This window comes from Sorex fumeus, unplaced genomic scaffold, assembly GCF_029834395.1.
Source record: "Sorex fumeus unplaced genomic scaffold, SorFum_2.1 ptg000073l, whole genome shotgun sequence".
NCBI classification, from domain to species: domain Eukaryota; kingdom Metazoa; phylum Chordata; class Mammalia; order Eulipotyphla; family Soricidae; genus Sorex; species Sorex fumeus.
The window spans coordinates 13534263-13550657 of record NW_026606130.1 but is presented as its reverse complement, the minus strand read 5'-3'; the positions used below and the strand labels follow the sequence as shown (position 1 = coordinate 13550657).

The window sequence follows — 16395 nt, the reverse complement described above, 5'->3', positions numbered from 1 at the left end:
TGGGGCAAACTTCCTACCATTGGCCAGTCTTTCTGGCCCTCAGACAATAGAAACAAAGGCATTCTTCTATTTTAAAGATTATAGTTAAAAAATAAAAAATTGTAGCATAAAAAGGGGGATATGCCTAGAATTAGTGAATTAATTCAAGTATATAATGAGTAAATGGTCCAATAATGCTTTCTTTCTGGTTTGTTTCCTGATTCTTTGTTCAGTACATTTTTTCTATATTGCTGAAAGTGCTGGATCTACATGTAGCTAGATCTTACTTTTCTAAAGTAAGTGATGCATCAGTATAATTTTTCAACTTTGTTATCCACAGTTCAATGTGTAGATATCATCACATGCCTTCTTCATTTAAAATAATCAGGGGAGATCATTTGTTTTTTGCCTTTAACTCATTTAATACGCCACTCTAATTTTCCAGATGCATGCTAACAGCCTTCCTTGCATTTATTTCAATCCAGCAGTTATTCATTGGTCTGATTCCCAGTGTAATGTGGGCCATGAATCCAGGGCATTTCCTCTGCACTTTGCTATTCATGCAAGCATTGTGGCTGCAGATGACTAATGGAGTAACTCGAGTATACTATGTGGGCATCCAGGACATACAATGGAACTATGCTCCCAAGGGAAGGAATATAATCACAAACCAACCTCTGGACAGTGACATGTAAGTTTTATTTTATTTTTATTTATTTTTCTTTTATTTGCATTTCACATCTGCTAAATATGGTCTTTCTATTATTTCTACTTTACATATGGAGAAATTCTGCACCAAGATGTAACTTTTACAAAATTTTGTAAATTTTAGAAATGGTAGTTTGGTATTTTGGGCCGGAGCGATAGCATAGCAGGTAGGGCGTTTGCCTTGCATGCCGCCAACCTGGGTTGGATTCCTCCACCCCTCTCAGAGAACCCATCAATACCAAGAGTATTCTGCCCGTACGGCAAGGCCTGACAAACTACTCATGATGTATTCAATATGCCAAAAACAGTAACAACAAGTCTCACAATGGAGATGTTACTGGTGCTCTCTCTAGCAAAAATCAATGAACAACGGGAGGACAGTGTACCGTGAACTAAGTAAAGAACTAAATACCACTTTTGGTATTTAGTTATCCTGGGTCCAGATGATCTATTACTTTGGTAATTGCCATTTTTGTAGGTTAAAATTAGCCAAATATGATAGATTTCACTTCTTATTAATACTTCCCATTGACTTGCAGTTAGACTTAAAAGTTATCTTTTAATATTAAGCTTCAGCATTGAATATAATATATACATTAATACAATTTTCATACTAATCTTTCATATTTCAATAAACACAATCATATATTTTGCATTTTCCTAGATAATAATGTAAATACTTTAATGTAAAAAATTCGGGCAGACAGTTGAAGATTTGGCAAAATTATATTTCTCTTTTTCCTTTCCAGGGTAGCTTCCAACTTCCTAAAGTCTGGCAAGAAACGAATAGGCAGCACCTATAAGAAAACAATCTATAAGGGATACAAGGATGACACATTCATGGAGGAAATGACACAGCCTTCCTGGTTGGGCTTTCTGGGGCCAGTACTATGGGCTGAAGTGGGGGATGTCATCATTATTCACTTGAAGAATTTTGCAACTCGTCCTTACACCATTCATCCTCATGGTGTTTTCTACAAGAAGGATTCAGAAGGTAAGTCAGTGAAGCCTTATTTTTCCTTCTTGACAGAACAAATATCTTTTTTCTTTACTATCATCTGATAAAAGAGAACTGGGAATATTTTCTTCTTTAATCTGTGGTAGTTGTGATTAAACAAGGGTAGGTATATTTATGTTAATACTCTGGGTGAGTCACTGTCCCTCTCTTATACTCAGATTCTTCATTGCAATTGTGGAGATTAAATATAACTTTTATCACAGAGTTTATTTAATGGCATCTCCATAGAGTTTTTGACTGTGCTTTGTAAAGAGAATGTAAAAGGTCTTCATTCTAAGGTCCATATTTTAAAGTAAGATGGAGATAAGCTTATTAATCTTTACTTCCCACATCAGTGAATGAAAGGGAATTCAGAAGTTCTTTACTTAGTCATTTATAATTCATAAAATATTGTGCATATTATATTCTGCATTTTCCATAAAATGGAGAAATAGGTAACTAATCAATAATTCGACTTTAGGCTAAAATTTCATTTATTTTATTTTATCCAAAGTGAGTCTTTGAAGGGAGGAAATTCTGTCTTCTTTCTTTTCACCATGTCAAATGCTTTGCATTAGAACATGACTAGATCAAGGTGTACAATACTTTTATGGGGCCATAGTCCCTTCCATAAAGGATGGCTACCTCTCCATTTTTATGTGAGTAAGATCTGGTGTTCTTTTGACCAGATATTACCTGAACTGGTGCCCTCCTTGGGTTGTGATGAGCACTGTGCTGGACTGTATAAGTTTATTTTCTACAAGAGTGGACCTAGGTATTCCAGGTGTCAGTCATCTCTTGGCTTCTATATACACTTGAGTACCTCTTACTCACTGCGGAAATGAGAGTGTGAAATATAATTTTTTAGGTTCCTTATACCCAGATGGAACCTCTGGTCATCTGAAAGCTGATGACTATGTTCTTCCGGGAGACAGTCACATCTACAACTGGACTGTTCCAGAAGGACATGCACCCACTGATGCTGACCCAGCATGTCTCACCTGGATCTACCATTCTCATGTAGATGCACCACGAGACATTGCCACAGGCCTCATTGGACCACTTGTCACCTGTAAAAGAGGTAAAAGGTGTAAGATATGAAACTATATAATTTGGGATACTCGGAAGGAAGGAAGGAATGATATAATAAAACCGCTTAAATATTGAACAACAACCTGATGAGTGTTATTTAGCAACATTATAGACTAACAGAATTAAAAAACACAAAAATCCAGGTTATTATTTACATATAGTTAATATTTTAAATGAAACCCAACCAAAATATGTTTTCTAATTTTTATTTTAAATTAAAAATATTAAAGCGCAATGGTTTACAAAGTTGTTCATAGTTGAGGTTTAGACATACTATGTTTAAGCACCAATCTTATCACCAGAGTCATCTTCCCTCCACTAAAGTTCCCAGATACCTCCACAGAATTCACACCTCCAGTTTGCCACCTTGACAGGGACATTATTTTTTTTTTATTAGTGAGACACCATGAGGTACAGTTGTAGACTTACAAATTTTGCGCTTGGGTTTCAATTCTACAATGATCAAATACCTATCCCTCCACCAGTGCCCATTTCCCACCACCACGGATCCGAGTATCCCTCCCACCCCCGTCCCCTCCATCCCATCCTGCCTCTGTAGCAGGGCATTACCCTCTGTTCTCTCTCTCCTTTTGGGTGTTGTGGTTTGCAAAAGAGGCATTGAGTGGCAACCATGTTTGGTCCATAGTCTACTTTCAGCATGCTTCTCCCATCCTGGGAGGATCCTCCCAAAATCCTTTATTTGGTGTTCACTTCTCTATCTGAGCTCCCTTTAACCCTAGCATGTGTGGCTGGCCTCCAAGCCATGGAGCAAAATTACTGGTACTAATCTCGGCAACTATTTGGTGTTAGGCTCCTATTTTGTTACTTTATGTTCCCCAGATGAATGCAATCTATGTCTATCCCTCTCTTTCTGACTCATTTCGCTTAGCATGATACTTTCAATTTAGTACCACTTGTATGTAAATTTCATGAATTCATCTTTTCTAACAGCTTCATAGTACTCCATTGTGTAAATGTGCCAAATTTCTTTAACCAGTCATCTGTTCTTGGGCACTCAGGTTTTTTCCAGATTCTGGCTATTGTAAAGAGTGCTGCAATGAACAAACAAGGGCAGATGTCACTTCGACTATACTTTTTTGCCTCTATTGGATATATTCCCAGGAGTGGTATTGCTGGGTCAAATACCACTCCTGGGAATATATCCAATAGAGGCAAAAAAGTATAGTCGAAGTGACATCTGCCCTTGTTGTGAAATGATATCTCATTGTTGTTTTGATCTGAATCTCCCTGATGATTAATGATGCAGAGCATTTTCTCATTGCCTTTTATCCATTCGGATTTCTTCTTTGATAAAGTTTCTGTTCCTTTCATTGCCCTCATTTTTGATGGGGATGGATGTTCTATATTTGTGGAGTTCAAGTACTTTGTATATCCTTGATATCAACCCCTTATCGGATGGGTATTCGGCGAATATTCTTTCCCATTCTGTAGACTGTCTTTGTATTTTGGTTACTGTTTCTTTTGAGGTGCAGAAGCTTCTTAGTTTAAAATAGTCCCATTTGTCTGTCTCTGTTTTCACTTGCTTGGCCAGTGGCGTGACATCTTTGAAGATACCATTAGCATCAATCTCATGGACGGTTTTGCCAACTTTTTCTTCAATGTACCTTATGGATTCGGGTCTGATATTGAGGTCTTTAATCCACTTTGATCTTACTTTTGTACATGGCGTTAGGTAGAGATCTGAGCCCACTTTTTTCATGTATCTGTCCAGTTTTGCCAGCACAATTTGTTAAAGAGGCTTTCCTTGCTCCACTTCACTTTTCTTACCTCCTTATCAAAGATTAGATGACCATATGCTTGGGAGGGAGATATCAGTGTATTAACCCCTGTTTCATTGGTCTCCAGCTCTGCCTTTGTTCCACTACCATGCTGTTTTAATTATTCCTGCTTTGTAGTAGAATTTGAGGTTAGGGAGGTTGATTGCTCCCATTTTCTTTTTCCCAAGAATTGCTTTAGCTATTCGTGGGGGCTTATTTTTCCATATAAATTTCAGAAGTGTTTGCTCCATTTCTTTGAATAATGTCATGGGTATGACAGGGACATTCTTAAGTTTGGTTGTTTGATCTATTTGTTATTATATCTACGATTTGTGTATTTAGTTATATCATTCCTTTACATACACCACTGATGTACTTTACTGCTTGACCCCTGCTGCCCATTGCTTCCTATTGATCTCTTTTCCACTCTCAATTTCATAAATAAAATAAATTTTCTGTCCTTATTCCCTGTATTCTGGGGCCAAGGGTGTTTCAGGCATATACAGATTTTGAACATTTTATTTCCTTGCTCAGATATTTTACATACCAAAAATAAGTAAGTCTATTCTGTCTGTGTCTTTCTTCTTATAGCTTACTTTACTTAACCTGATACCTTCCAGTTCCATTCATGCTGCAGCAAGTAGCATGGTTTCATATATCCTTATATCTGTGTAGTATTCCATTGTGTACATATAATACATCTTTATGATTCACTCATCTGTTTATCTATCATATTAAATGATGCAATGAATAATAGTAAGCATGTGTCTTTCAAATGGATGTTTTCTGTCCTGAGGGTAATAGAATATCCATGGATACAACCCCATATTAATGGACAGCTAATTTTCAACGTTTTTGTAATTTTACTGAATTACCATAAGATACAAGTTATTAATTTGTTTATGATTGAGTTTTGGTTGTACAATGTTTGGGCACACATTCCATCTCTAGTGTCCACTTCCCTCCTCTAATGTCCCCAGTTTTGCTCTATACCCCATGCTTCTATGGCAAATACTCATTTTCTGTCCTTTTATGTACTGTAGTTTGTAATACTGTTACTGAAGGAGTATTATGCATACAATTTACATCCTTTAAGCATCTAGTTCTTGTCTAGACTGACCACTTCTCATTATCATTGACATAGTCGTCCTTAGTCTGGCCATACCGCTCTCTCCCCATTGTGGCTTTTTTTAATTAAGGACCAATCTTCATGGCTTTTGTTTCTATTGTCTTTGAATATTATTCTCCTACAATGTTTCTCTATATCTCACAAATAAATGTGGCCAACCTATATCTCTCTCACTCTGACTAATTTCACTAAGCATGGTACTCTCCATGTTCATCCATGTAGCAACATATTTCAGAATTCCAAAAGCCTGTGTCTTTTTCTATTGTGTATATGTACCATCATTTCTTTATCCACTTGTATGTTCTTGGGCAATTGGGTTGTTTACAGATTTTTGCTATTGTGAATAGTGCCGTAATGAATGTAGGGGTTCAAATGCCTTTTATTGAGTGTGTATGGGGGGCTGTTATATCATATTCCCAGGAGTGTAGTTTCTTTTTCATATCAAGTTCAATTCCTATTTTTTAAAAATGTTCATTTTTTTCAAAAAAAGCTGTACCAGTTGATATTCCCATCAGTAGTGAGTGAGATACCATTACCCCCCACATCCGTGCTAACATTGGTTGTCATTCTTTTTGATGTGTGCAAGTCTCTTTGGTATGAGGTGGTATCTCATTGTTGTTTTGATTTTCATTTCCCTGATGATTAGTGATATAGAACATTTATCCATATGCCTTGGCCTTTTGGATTTCTTTGAGGTACTTTTTGTTCATCTGTTCTCCCATTTTTATTTGGTTTTATTTTTTCTTATAAAGTTTTACCATGCTTCGTATATTTTGCATACCATCCCTTTATCGGATTAATATGTTAATAATTTCTCACAGTCAATTAGCTGTCTTTGGATTCTGGTCTACCTTTCCTTTGAAGTGTGGACAGAGGAGCTGAGAACATGAAATGGAGTAAAGATAGCCTCTTTACCAGTGCTAGGAAAATTAGAATTTTTATATTTAAAAAATTAAAGCTGGGGGGCTGGGGTGATAGCACAGCGGGTAGGGCATTTGCCTTGCACACAGCCCGACCTGGGTTCTATTCCCAGCATCCCACATGGTCTCCCAAGCATGGCCAGGAGTAATTCTCGAGTGCATGAACCAGGAGTAACCCTTGTGCATCGCTGGGTGTGACCCAAAAAGCAAATAAATAAATAAATAAATAAAAATAAAGCTGGATCTGTGTCTCACAGCTTTTCAGTGAATATTTTCGTGTATTGGGAGTAGATACATAGAAGTCACATTGTTAGTTAATATAGCATCTCATTAATTTGTTTACTGAGAAATCTGCATTCTGTTTTCCATAAAGGTTTAAACAGCATTCCTGCCAGCAGCAGATGAGAGTGTCCTTTTCCTTGCACCACTGCAAACACATATCATTTCCAGTATTTTAGATATTTGCCATCCTCACTAATGTGAGATGGTATTTCATTTTTTTTTTTTTGCTTTTTGGGTCACACCTTGCGATGCACAGGGTTTACTCCTGGCTCTGCACTTAGGAGTTACTCCTAGTGGTGCTCAGGGACCATATGGGATGCTGGGAGTCGAACCCGGGTCGGCCAACTGCAAGGCGAACGCCGTACCTGCTGTGCTATCTCTCCAGCCCTGGTATCTCATTGTCTTAATCTGCATATTCCTAATAATAAGTAACAAGCATATTTCTATGTGTCTATTGCCCATCCATTGGTTTCTTCAGAGATGTCTCTGTTCATTTCCACTCTCCATTTTATATTCTTTTTCATTTTTGATCTTTTTGAGTAGGTTCCTGAAAACAACCTGAAAACAATTCTGGTATGTTGAACGCAAATATTTTCTCCTATTCAGTTATTGTTAGCCCAGGTTTCATTTGCCATTTTCAGTGGCAAAATTAAAATTAAAAAACTTAAATTAAAATAAAAAATTAAAATAATATTTTAATTTATAATTTATATTTTTACTGTGTCTGGCATATCGAATACTCTCGATAGCTTGCCGGGCTCACCGAGAGGGGTGGAGGAATCGAACTCGGGTCGGCCATGTTGGCTGCATGCAAGGCAGACGCCCTACCCGCTGTGCTAATTTAATCACCATGAATTAGAGCATTACAAAGTTGTTCATGACTGAATTTCAGTCATACAATGTTCCAACACCCATCCCTTCACCAGTGTAATTTTCCAGCACCAATATCCCAGTTTCTCTCCCAACCCTTCAAGTCACCTCACACCCCAGCCCGTCTCTATGGCAGGCACTTCTTTTCTTTCTCTTTCTCAATATCAATTTAGGCATTATGGTTTATGATACAGATGCTGAAAGCTTATTATGTATAGCCCCTAACATGCTTTAACAATCAGTTCTTGTCCAGAGTAATCATATCCAACTAATATTTTCATAATGGATCCTCCTCTATTTTAACTCCCCTCCATATCTCACACTATTGATAAACAGTTGACCAGTACTACTGGTCCATTTTCCTGGCATTGGATATTAGTTTCATACTGTTTTTTTTAACATACCTGATATAAATGTAGTCATTCTGTAGTTTCTACCCCTTTCCTTATGACTTACTTAATTCAACATGATAGCCTCCAAATCTATCCATTTATAGGCAAATATTATGACCTTATTTTTCCTAACAGCCATTGTGTAGATGTACCATGGTGTCTTTATCCATACTTCTGTTCTTGGAACTCAGGTTGTTTCCAGATTCTAGCTATTGTGAATAGTGTTGCAATGAACATAGAAGTGCAGATGGTGTTTCGGCTGTATTTTTTGAACACCACCAGGGAATATTCCTAGTAGTGGTATTGTTGGGTCAAATGGGAGCTCAATTTCTTGTTTTTTGTGAGTAATGTTCATATTGTTTTCCCAAAAATGCTGGGCCATTCCGCATTCCCACCAGCAATGAATGAGGGTCCCCTTTTCCCTGCATCCACACCAGCACTGGTTATTCTTGTTTGTATGTGTGTCAGTCTCTGTGGCATGTTATGATATCTCATTGTTGTTTTGATTTGCATCTCCCTGGTGATTAACTAATGTAGAACATTTTTTTCCTGTGCCTTTTGGCTATTTGAATTTCTTCTTTGAGGAAGAAGCTTTTTAATTTTATGTAGTCTCATGTATTTTTATTCTATTTACTTTGCCAGTGGCACCACATCATTGAAGAAACCTTGTGGTCCAGATTTTGTAATATAGCATATACATATTGCCTCCATGTACATTATAGACTCCAAACTTATATTAAGGTATTTGATAAATTTTGAATTGATTATTGTTTAAATGGTAATGTACAAACCCAGATTTAATTCTTCTTGACATGATCTTCCAGGTTTACCAGCATCATTTTTTGAAGAGGCTGTTTTCCCATTTTATTCTCTCCTTTCCTTTGTTGAGAGCATAAATTAGCTGAGCCGTATATGTGGGGGTTGTCCTTGGATATTGTATTTTGACTTATTGGTAAGAAATTATATCCTTATTCAGTTCCACGCTGTTTTGATTATCATGGATTTATAGTATTTTTTCAAGCTAGGTAGTGAGATACCTCTCAATTTCTTACTTTTTCAGCATGGTTTTGATTATTTGGAATCTTGTGCAGTTTCAAAAAACTTTATTGTTGACTGGTCTTAGGCCCTGAAGGATATTATCTGAATTTGTTTAGGGATTGCATTAAATCTATATAGTAGTTTAAGTAGGATGATCAATTTTATAATATTGGTTCTTCTAATTCATGAGCATGTAATATTTTACCATTTATATTTTGAATCTAAAATATATTTTATTTGGAAGTTTTGAGGAAGGGGTTGGTGGAGGAATGAGAGAAAGGAACAGAGAGAGAGAGTGAGAGTGAGAGAGAATGTGCTCATGTTTGAGAGAGGGAAGAGAACATGGGCTCTTACAAAAGTGGAGAGGGTGCCCCAGTACACATCATACCATTAGATAGGAAAATATGAAAGTAGATATTGTTCTGTAACATTGTGTCCGTGGAACCAGCAAGGCCATGGCAGTCAGCTCAACCCCACCCGTTGTGCACCAGACAGTGAAGGAGGACAGCCCTTAGAGGGAGGATGAGTATGTGGAGCCATCTGAAAAGATAAGGCAGACAAAGTCAAGACAGACAAAAACTATCAATGGATCCTGGAGTCTCTTCATGGAGAAGCTCAGTTTATTGCAGTGAGGCTTGGGTTTATACATGTTAAGACAAAAGGGAGAACAATGGATGAACTCCATTCATGGGGATTTCCACACAAGTCACAAGCAATCAAACAGGATATTTTGGTTCCTCACTCTTCCTGGCTGGCTGGCAATTAGCTTGCTCAATGATTCCTGAGGTATTGTTTTAAACATAGTGACTGGACAATGCGTCCGGCTATTTGAGAGGGAAAGGAGGAGTCACTGCTGGTAAGTCAAGGGGGCTCTTACAGAGGAGAGGCCGTCTACTATTCATCTGCTTGGGTCAAGTATTAGGGGCTCAATTTCAACCCCAGTTGTTCCTCCACTTGTTCCCTGCAGGGTCCCACACGTATAAATCTCAAGAAGGCAGATGCTGGAAACACATGTGCTTGTACACCACAAGTGCTTAGTAGCAACAGATAAGTTCAGGCACATTGGCTTTGGCAGCATATGTGTGTGCTTCCTTTGTTCAAGTTGGCTATTGTATGGTTTTACCAAACTTTCTCTCTTAGGAATTTCTATGTAGGTAATATTCAGTTGATAGGGTGGCACCCAAGGGGTAGAGTTGGGAGCAGTCCATCGTTTTCTTTGAAAATCCTTGCCTTGTACGTGAAGCTTCTCTCCTAGGGGGCCTAGCATTCTCTGTACCTGTTTTGGTGCCAGAAAAGTTATTATCCTTAGTTTCTGTGCTCACAAAGGGGAAAGTGTGTGGGTTTCCATTTTCTGAATCTTTTTCATGTTGACCAAAGAACTATGGACCCTACATTATTAGGGGTGAAATCTTATGTGACCTTAGTTTTAATGAGACCCAAACAATTAATTTGTTGGACTATTGACATTATCGATATCTGAAAGAAAAATTAATTAGGCCGATGAATACCACTTTATTTTTTTGCTTTTGGGTCACACCTGGCGATGCACAGGGGTTACTCCTGGTTCATGCTCTCAGGAATTACTCCTGGCAGTGCTCGGGGGACCATCTGGGATGCAGGAATCGAACCCGGTTCAAAAACGCGCTAGGCAAAAGCCCTACCCGCTGTGCTATCGCTCTAGTCCCAGATGAATGCCACTTTGAAATGATTGTCACCTGAATCAGTGAAAGGCCCTCTCTGATGCAGGCAGGGCAGAGTGGTTTGTTGTTTGAGAAAACACTCTGGGATAAGACAGACGTTAAAGCAACAAAAACAGAAGCAACATCATGCTATACCATTCCTGTGATTATAAAGTAAAGGCCCTCCCGTTGATCATCGATTTGCTCGAGTGGGCCCAGTAATGTCTCCATTGGAGACTATGTTGTTACTGTGTCTGGCATATCGAATACTCTCGGTAGCTTGCTGGGCTCTCCGAGAGGGGCAGAGGAATCGAACTCGGGTCGGCCATGTTGGCTGCGTGCAAGGCAGACGCCCTACCCGCTGTGCGATTGAAAATACTTTATTCACCCATGACTTTGACAGAAAATGACTTATTGTTTAGGATCTCTTATGGATATGGAAATACCAAGTGGTGTTCTCTTATGGACATGGAAACATCACTTACACTGGACCAGGTAACAGAGATATTTAAAGCAAGAACATATTTTCTTATGAAGATTCATAAGCTCTGAGGAACTGACCAATCTATTTCTTGCAATGAGGACACCCACTAGAACAACCCCAACATCCTAGATAGAAGTATAAGCCAACATACCAAGCATGCACTTGTATTTTATACTTTTGCAAACTGTAGTATTCCACTGGTTAAGTTATTCTATTTCTTTACTGTGTTGATTTGTTGATTTGATTCACACGCTACCTGTCTGAATGCAAGGTTCCATCCCAATGGAAAACCAGCAAGACTGTACTACTATACAAGAAAGGAGACATCCACGACATTGGCAACTATCGCCCAATCTGCCTATTGTCTGTCATCTACAAACTATTCACTCGAGTCATCCTGAATAGGATTAGCAGAACACTAGATGAAGGACAACCATGTGAACAAGCTGGATTCCGAAAAGGATTCAGTACCATTGACCATATCCACACAATAACCAAGCTCATTGAGGTATCTCGGGAGTTCAAGATGCCGCTCTGTCTAACATTCATTGATTTAAAGAAGGCCTTTGATTCTGTTGAGACGGAAGCGGTCATGGAAGCCCTAGCCAATCAGGGTGTACAAACTCAATACATCAGGATCCTTCGTGAGCTCTATTGCGGATTCACTACCAAGATCTCACCATTCTACAAAGAAGTAATCATCCATATCAAGAGAGGGGTTCGGCAGGGTGATACCATTTCACCAAAACTCTTCAGTGCCACCCTCGAGAACATCATGCGACGACTAGAATGGAAAAACATGGGAGTGAAGATAGATGGTCGGCAACTACACCACCTCCGCTTTGCTGATGACATCGTTCTAATAACACCAAACATCAGCCAAGCGGCACAAATGCTTGCAGACTTTGACCGTGAGTGTGGAAAGGTCGGACTACAGCTGAATCTTACGAAGACAATGTTTATGAGAAACAGCCTTGTTCCTGATGCTCCATTCGCTCTCAACGGAACCACCATCTCCGAATGCAACAGTTATATATACTTAGGTCGAGAAATCAACATGATGAATGACCTGGCACCTGAGTTATGCAGGAGGAAGAGAGCGGCTTGGAATGCCTTCAAGAGCATTGAAGAAATAACTAAAAGGACAAAGAACCTCCAACTACGAGCACATCTCTTTGATTCCACTATTCTTCCTGCATTAACATATGCCTCAGAGACCTGGACCCTACGAAAACAGGATGAGAACACTATTCGGGTCTCTCAAAGAGGAATCGAAAGAACTATGCTTGGAATATCACGATTCACTCAAATGAGAGATAGAATCCGGAGTTCTGATCTTCGTCAACGCTCAAGAATCAGAGACGCTATCTCATTTGCCAAGACATCAAAAATCAGATGGGCTGGACATGTAATGAGGTTTACAGACAACCGCTGGACTAGAGCCATTACTGATTGGATTCCACGAGACATCAAAAGATCACGTGGACGCCCACCTATAAGATGGTCAGACTTCTTCGTCAAGACCCTAAATGATCGGTTTGAGGCTCTACATGTTCCTAAAACGAACAGATACCATTGGGCTACGCTAGCACGCAACCGGGATGAATGGAGACGTTACTGGCACCCGCTCGAATAAATTGATGAATAACGGGGATTAAGTGATTAAGTGATTAAGTTGATTTGTTCATAGTACCAATCCTCTACCTCTTTTTGTGTAAGTTGATCCTTAGGTACTTGGTGTTTTGGAAACAATTTTATTTTATTTCATGTTTTATTTTAATCTGTGCACTGTGGTTTACAAACTGTTATTAGTAGGATTTCATAGTTGGGCTTTTCCAGAGAAACATCCTCACACCCTCCATTGTGCTGTCCACTTCCCCCCACCACTGTCACAGGGGCCTTCACCCACCTTCCCCACCTCCATGGTAAGCTTCCAACAGAACACAGTTTCTGTTGTCTTTGAGCATTTGTTATTCCTCTATTTGTTTCTTTATATCCCACATGGGCTGGAGCGATAGCACAGTGGGTAGTGCGTTTGCCTTGCACGCTGCCAACATGGCTGACCTGAGTTTGATTCCTCCGCCCCTCTCAGAGAGCCTGGCAAGCTACCCAGAGTATCTCGCCCGCACGGCAAAGCCTGGCAAGCTACCCGTGATGTATTCGATATTCCAAACACAGTAACAATTGTCACAATGGAGATGTTACTGGGCCCGCTTGAGCAAATGAATGAATAACGGGAGGACAGTGACAGTGACAGTCTTTATCCCACATAAAAGAGACCATTCTGTCTGTTTGTCCTTCTCCTTCTGACTTGACTCCAGGTCCTTCCATGTGGCAGAAAATTTCATTGTCTCATTTAATCTTATTTTTTCTTTCTGGGTCACATCCAGAGATGCACAGGGATTACTACTGACTCTGTACTCAGGAATTACTCCTAGAGGTGCTCGGGGAACCATATGGGATGCTTTAAAACAAACTCAGGTCCCTAGCAGGCAAAGTAAATGCCCTACCCTCTGTGCTATCGCTCCAGCTCCTCATTTAATCTTTTGATTGAGTAGTATTCCATTATTGTATGTGCCATAGTTTTCTTATCTATTTATCTGATCTTGAACACTTGGTTTGTTTCTCTATTTTGGCTATTGTGAATAGTGCTGCAATGAACATAGCATCACAGCAGTCTTTTTATATTTATTTTTTAATTTTTTTAAATTGAATCACCATGAGATACAGTAACAAGCTTTTATGTTTGAGTTACAATCATACAATGATCAAACACCCATCCCTCCACCAGTGCACATTTCCCAACACCAATCTCCCCAGTATACCCTTCCACTTTCCCACCCTGCCCCTGCCTCCACAGCAGACAATTTCCCCCATACTCTCTCTCTACTTTTGGGCATTATGATTTGAAGTACAGATACTGAGAGATTATCATGTTTGGTCCTTTATCTACTTTCAACACACATCTCCTATCATGTCCAATCCCTCCAACCATCATTGTCTTAGTGATCCCTTCTCTATTCCAGTTGCCTTCTACCCCAGCATAGCTGTCTTTTCTAAATTGAGTGTTTGCACCCTTAGGATACCTGTTCAGAAGTAAATTTTCTGAGACACATAGAACCTCAATTCCTAGTTTTCCTAGTTTTTTGAGTAGTGTTGATATTGTTTTCAAAAATGGTTGGAGCAGTAGATATTTCCACCTGTAGTGAATGAGAGTTTCCTTTCATCCACATCATGCCAACACTGCTTGTTTTTGTTCTTTGTGATTTGTTTCAGTCTCACTGTTGTGAGATGACATGGGAAATGATTTTCGACTAAAATGTCTATTTTAAAGGCCACATCTGGAAATACTCAGGAATTACTCCTGGCTCTGTACTTAGAGATAATCACTCCTGGCAGTGCTCAGGGATCACATGTGGTGCTGGGGACTAATCTTGGGTGAGTCACATGAAAGGCAGTGCCTTACTTGACGTACTGTATCTCTGGTCATTCGGAATTTTTGTTTGTTTGGGGACCACACTCAGCTCAAAAGTGAATCAGGGTGTATGCCCAATGCTCCTGATTCTGTGCTCAAGTATTACTCTTGGCAGTCTTGGGGATCATACAGAGTGCAAGGGATTGAGGCTACAACAAGCACCCTATCTATTGTACTGTTTCTCTCTCTGGCCCCTCATTTAGAAATTTTAACTAATTAATCTTAACTTTTTTATCTTTTTTATAAAGTTATTCACAATGATTTATTACATTCAATATTCCACACCAATCCCATCAAAATTGCACCTTCCATTCACCGTTTTTTCCAATTTTCCAAACCACCACCCAAGCCTGTCCCCAAAGCAGGTCCTAGATAATTCATTTTATATTGCTTATTATGATTAATTCTCTAACAATGATGAAAAAAGATTTCCTTAGAAGAAAGTGTGTGAATATTGCTGTATGTCACTCTGGAGCTATTAAGTCCTCATATAAGAGATCGTTAACATGTTGTTACAGATTAAGCCTTGTGTGTTAATATTTTCTTAATCAAGATTGGTTGTCTTCTACTTTATATCTCATTCAATGTGGTGTGCTCTTCCTGGTATATCAGTGGATTATGAGCTCCAAAAATTTGAAAATTTTTATGGAGTGATGCAGCTGGAGTTAAATTTTTACCTGAATTATGACTTTGGAGTCCAGAAGCATCTCTGCAGCTTGGTAATATTTTTCAAGATTTATTTATGAGTCTCTGGATCATGGCCAATTAATGAGCTTATATGGCACCAGAAGTAGTTCATGGGCATGATTTCCAGGCTCCCGGAAGAACAGGGGTATGGGGGGAGGTTGCCCATTACTGACCCTACTTGGAACAATTTTAAATTGTATAGAGTCTGATCTCTTTCTCCTCTGATTCATTATTTGTATATAAGAATATAAATTATATTTGTGTATTGATTGTTAGCTTGTCACTTTGTTGTATTAATTTATATTTTTCTAGGAGCTTTGTGGGGCTGGGGCGATAGCACAGTGGGTAGGGCATTTGCCTCGCATGCGGCCAACCCGGGTGTGATTGCTCTGTCCCTCTCGGAGAGCCCAGTAAGCTACTGAAAGTATCCTGCCAGCACTGCGGAGCCTGACAAGCTCCCCATGGCATATTGTATATGCCAAAAATAGTAATAATAAGTCTCACAATGGAGACGTTACTGGTGCCCGCTCGAGCAAATCGGTGAACAATGGGAGGACAGTGCTACAGGACAGGACAGTGCTACAGTGCTAGGAGCTTTATGTAAAGCTTTATGTAAAGCTTTATGTAAAGCTTTATGTAAAACTTTAAAAATTGATTAATGGGGAGATACATGGTTACAAAGTTGTGCATTATTTGTTTTCAGTCATATAATGTTCCAACAACCATTCCAACACCAGTGTACATTTCCCAACACCAATATCCCCCATTATCCCTTCTACCCACCTCTGTCCATCTCTATGGAAGTCATTTTACTCTCTCTCTCTTTTTCTACCTCTCTATCTTTCACCCTTACTCTGTCTCATGTTTTCCTTTTGGACCTTAGGG

At 39.1% G+C, this 16395-nt stretch overlaps 1 protein-coding gene across 1 annotated transcript in view; it reads left to right on the top strand.

Moving 5' to 3' along the window:
- Positions 1–503: 503 nt before the first annotated feature.
- HEPH (hephaestin) overlaps positions 504–16395 on the top strand; it is a 244155-nt gene continuing 228263 nt past the window's right edge. The window contains exons 1-3 of the mRNA XM_056130041.1: positions 504–670; positions 1437–1681; positions 2553–2765. Of these exons, the coding sequence (XP_055986016.1) occupies positions 504–670; positions 1437–1681; positions 2553–2765 (625 nt within the window). The remainder of the gene's footprint in view (positions 671–1436; positions 1682–2552; positions 2766–16395) is intronic.